General features: G+C 37.1%; 1 protein-coding gene across 2 annotated transcripts; it reads right to left on the bottom strand.

The window, feature by feature from the left end:
- Positions 1 to 350: 350 nt before the first annotated feature.
- LOC141483583 (uncharacterized) lies at positions 351 to 4,899 on the bottom strand. Of its 2 annotated transcripts, none has more exons than XM_074178304.1 (2): positions 1,929 to 4,899; positions 351 to 1,865 (listed from the first exon to the last, which is right to left on the bottom strand). In XM_074178304.1, exon 2 carries the CDS (start codon positions 1,757 to 1,759, stop codon positions 746 to 748), a length of 1,014 nt encoding a protein of 337 aa, XP_074034405.1. In that variant the 5' UTR covers positions 1,760 to 1,865; positions 1,929 to 4,899; the 3' UTR covers positions 351 to 745. The 2 variants fall into 2 exon arrangements, 1 of the variants encoding a protein (XP_074034405.1); XR_012466167.1 differs by having other exon boundaries at positions 1,778 to 1,865.
- Between the last annotated feature and the right edge of the window lie 216 nt (positions 4,900 to 5,115).

Raw genomic sequence — 5,115 nt, forward strand, 5'->3', positions numbered from 1 at the left:
AGATGTTGAATCAACTACAGCAACTTGAATGTCACCATAGGACCAATTCTCTGGTGGGGCAAAATGAGGTTCACTGGTGGAATCAGCTTCCCGAATAATTGGTGTTGCTTGATTCATGATGAACGAACAAGTTGAAGAATATTGAGAATACAATCTTATTTATATGATTTGAAGAAAGTGGGGTAGAGTAAGGGGAGGGGAATATGTGAAAAATAAAGACCCACTAGGTTATTTATTCAAGTATTGATGTGAGAATTGGGGAATAAATCCAATATAATTTTAATTAGATTCATGATTTTATTTTTACACATTCACATAAATGAAATTTGTTTGAATAATGTTGAGAGAAGTAATGATGAGAGAAGTGTCAAAAGGTTTTGGAATTATACTCAGAGCATTATTAGAATCACCTTTATTTATTCTCTAGAAAAAATAACTATTTTACAATTCACACACTTTCAAATGATGGAAATTCTATACAATTATTCTATTTAACTAATTTTATTCTATATACTACATGTGACTAGAAAATGACTAGAATGAAGGAATAAATACTGCCCCAACCACGCAGTATTTTGTGTGCAACAACCAAAATAGATATGCACTCCAATATTCCTTATTTTATTTTTTCATTCATAACCTTAAAATTAACATGCAAGTTTTTATTATATTCCTAAAATTACAATTTTTTTATTCTAAACATACATCTAACTTAAACTAAACAAAAATATATTTACAAAAGGGGTTAGGTATTAAGGAACCCCTGGCACATGGCATCCCATTCCTGAACAAGAGGTCCATATTTTTGGATGTAAGCCAAACTCTTTCCTTGTTGCGAATCTTCTTCTTGAAGTTTCGCCCTAAGCAAAGAGAGTCGCTTCTCTAATTCCAGTTTCTGGGCCTCGATGGTGGAAATATCCGCCATCAAGGCCCTTTTTCTGGAATCAGAACCATCCACAACCTTCTTTTCCCTCAAATATCTCTTTTTCACAGACTGTGCATAGGTAATAGACTCTTTGAGTTTATTACCCTCTACCACAGTCTGTGAAAGGACATTTTCCGGGCCAACCTCTTGTTCGGAATGCTCAACACGTACCTGGGGGGTGACTGGAGGGGGCGACGCATCCCGATGGACCTGGGGGGTGACTGGAGGGGGTGACGCATCCCGATGGACCTGGGCGACGACTTCCACCAAGTTCTGCACCTCCATCACTGGAAGGGGTGCTGTAGGCCAACCAACGTAAGGTGAGTTCTTTTCACACTTTTTGCGAAAAGCACTCAACTTACCACCCCTCCCACCTTTGGCTTTGGATGCCTTCACAGGTGCGGACTTTTTCACAGGTGCGGACTTCTTCACAGGTGCGGACTTCTTCATCTTCTTGGCCCTCTTCACCGGTTTCTCGAACTCATCCCCTGAATCGATGGGCGATAATAGTTCGATGGGCGATAAGAGACTTTGAAGATGCGATAAATCCGCCAGAGACTCGTCCAGGTCCGGGTTGTACACATTCAGTAAATCTTCGATTTGGGGTGCTGACGAAGAAGTTGGTCTGAATGTCGACAAAGTTGGTGGGGGGTCAATCTCCTCCTCGGGGGTTGGTTTGAAGTCCTCGAAAAAGAGCTTCAAGTCAGGAGCCGCCACTTCCTGGGTGGAAGTCATCCCCGGTGGTGGAATGGGAGCCGCCACTTCCTGGGTGGAAGTCATCCCCGGTGGTGGAATGGGAGCTGCAGCTGGTGGTGCAGCTGGTGGTTGTACCATGATGTCCTATAGGACAACCACCCTTCTCCGCTCTACATCCTCCAACTGTCTCTCACTGAGAGTGGTCATCGGGGTCATCAGAGCATTCCTTAGAAAAGACATGATTCTAGAAAGAGAAAATGAAAATATTAGACAATATAATATAAATAGTATGGAAGTGTGTACTTACATCAAGCTGCTTGGAATTTTCAACTTCAACTAAGTTGGCTGGCAGGTATCTCAGGTTGGCTGCTTCTTTCGAAGGAAGACTGCAATCGAATGATGAACTGTGGCCTCCTCCTCATGTTTTATAGCCGTATGCTCCCTACCACTTCGGGTGGGAATGGGAGTGGGGGTGGAAGTGGGGTAGGATAATTCGTTTGAAATATTCCACAAGTATGAATTTTACAATTTGTTGAACAAACCAGATAATGAGTGAAAAAATTCAATTACTCGATTGCTCTTCCAATAAGGCAATGAGTAAATTTAATTTCTTGTCACTTATACTGTTTTCATCTTTCAGTACATTCAAAAGAATTCTTAAATTTTGTTCGGAACTTGTCTGATAGAATTCAATATCGTTGTGGCCCCAAGGTAATGCCTTGGTGGTATTAGGAATGATGAATCGCTTATCATCATTATGTGATAGCGCGACTTTATTGCACATCAACGTGTAAATATCATGTAAATCACTCCTGAATACATTCATCTTTCTAAATATTATACCGCCTGTTTCAACAATCCTAATGTAATCTTCAATTGAAATTTGATTTTTTATAACGGATTTTTTAATACCTTTTGCTTTCTTTATTTCATCAGACACACTTTGTACATGATATGCTTTCGCACCGGTGCCATGGAAACTGATGATGGGATCACTCGAAAGTTCATCCTTCATATTTCCAATCACCGATTTGCTAACTGGCACATTGAATTTATTACCCAACCTATAGTTAGAAGTGTCAAATTTGTCAACATTTGCAATCATAAAATTATAAAAATTATTCGTCATTATTTTCAGTATCAAAGAATCCGTATCGGTATAGAGAAGAGAAGCTTGTGGTCCGTAATGTTTTTTGATGACATCATAGAAAAAATCATAAATGACTGTTTTCGACATATCCAATATACTGAACCCCAAATACAATGGTTTATTATAACAAACCTTAACTTTATCCATATGTATGACGACAAAGTCTTTCGAAAATTTGGATAATGTTTTGAAATTGGGACGAGCTATCAAAGCATTGGCACCCATACCTCTTCTTATGGATTCCCAATGTGTGACAATTCGAATGTCTCTTCTATTGTTTACATTTTCCATCGTTTTGCCAAATATGGAATTTATATTCAATTTGAAGTAACCCTTCTCAAACTTATTGGTAGCCTTATTTCTCAAATTTGTATTTAAATCGATATATTTTTTCAGCCACGGTGACTGATTGAATCTGAGAATTCTATGAGTTTTCATCACCATCAAACCATTACGGACCGCTTGTTTCAAATTCCTATAATGAACAATATATTTCTTTTTATCATTCAAATTAGGAATAAGTTTGGGTATTTTGGACTTTGAACCAGGTGGTATAATACTTTCAACCAAAAATGGTAAATCCGAATGTAGATCGTGTAACTCGACAGGGTAATGCACATCTACTTCAAGTATGTATCCTTGGGGGCTATCATCTGGAATACTATTGATATCCAACTGACATATTTCACTGGCGGTCAACCAAGTGAACCCACCAAAAGGTAATGATTGAGACATGCTATGACCATACAGATTTGTTGCATCCAAATACATTATGAAAGATGAAGGTTCTTCGGGATTATAATTTGGAAGAAACTGATTGTTTGCAATATGCTTTCTCTCCGAACACTGGCTTACACCACCACGTATACCGTTTTGGAGAAAATGCACCATATCGATATCAGTTAATAATTCCAAGTTGACACCCGTATACTTCAACATAGCATCCCAAGAAAGACCTGGAGAAGTGAAATAGTGAGCAGGATCCAATTTATATGTATCTAAACTCATATTTCTAAAATTTTCAAAAATATCGCACAACAGTAGAACATCAGATTTTAGGTAAATGTCAGAATATTCACCCAAATCTTGACAATTGAATGTGTTCCATACCTGCTTTACTCTATCATAATCCTCATCAGAAACATGTTTTTCATTTAATTTATCATAAAAGTCCACCTTTGATGGTATACTAGAATAATTTAATTTATCTAAAGAATCGATAAAACTGTACGGAAAAACACCTTTCTGCCTCATAAGTTTGAATTTATCCTGTTCCGGAAAATATTTTCTTGTTTCCACAAAATGTTTTTCATCTAAATTGTCACCTAACTCTTGAAGGGAAGCAGCCATAAATTTAAAACTATCGATGAACCTTAATTTCAAAAACTTATTTTTCATCACTCCATTGTGATCTACTATTCTCTCCATAATTATATGTTTCGTGAAGGAAACATACTTTTCTTTAGTTTGAGCAATGACATCAACTTTTGTTTTGTTTGTGCATAACTCTTTTATGAACAAATGACAGTCATACCTACTGAGATTATGAAAAATTATGGGTATAAAGTTGGGCAATTTGAAATTGAGGTTACAAATACTATGTGCAGCTCCATTTCTTTTTTTCCCCGTTAGATGGCAGTGGTCACGCACCTTAATATCACCATCACCAAATGGTTCTCCACATATACCACATGTGGCGGCAATATTGAAATCATGCTCTTCCTCATCAGTCAATGGACTCATTGGAATGACTTTCTTCAAATATTTGTGATAAATATTGGTGACATCAGCCTCCAAGTTTGACACAAACACTTTAGCTGCATCAGCACCTCTATATAGTACAAATTTAGATATAGAATCATCAAAAGAGCACTTTATGAGGTAAGAAAAAGCATATGGTTCATGAAGATATGTTCGATTTGTATAAGAGTTAGCAGGATTTGGCTCATTAGTATGCACTGGTTTCAGAATAGATTCGAAATCAGCATATACAACGAATGGAACCCTCAACTGTTTCTCGATATTTTCAAATTTCAAAATATTCTCAGGTACCCTTTTACCAAATTTATCAACCCTGAAATTTGTGGATGGTGTCGTTGTCGATATGTGATTACAATCATTCAACTGATGTCGCAATAAAGTTCGTTCACTATCAAAGTACAATAAACAACCATCACAAAAATACTTTTTATGACCACGGGCAGATATTTGTGATGATACTAGTCTCGATAAATCCTTAATCCAACAATAATGACTATTACCAGAATCATCTGTAATAATCAACAGATTAACATGACTATTTAATCTACGTTTAGAATAGTGTAACGGACCCACAACTTCATAT

This window comes from Leptinotarsa decemlineata, unplaced genomic scaffold (assembly GCF_025532065.1).
Source record: "Leptinotarsa decemlineata unplaced genomic scaffold, Ldec_3_MD MMD2_tig00003736_RagTag_RagTag, whole genome shotgun sequence".
Taxonomy (NCBI): Eukaryota; Metazoa; Arthropoda; class Insecta; order Coleoptera; family Chrysomelidae; genus Leptinotarsa; species Leptinotarsa decemlineata.

Bases quoted from the DNA above. Each gene is read 5' to 3' on its own strand.
- LOC141483583 (XM_074178304.1), bottom strand. From the start codon at position 1,759: ATGGTACAACCACCAGCTGCACCACCAGCTGCAGCTCCCATTCCACCA.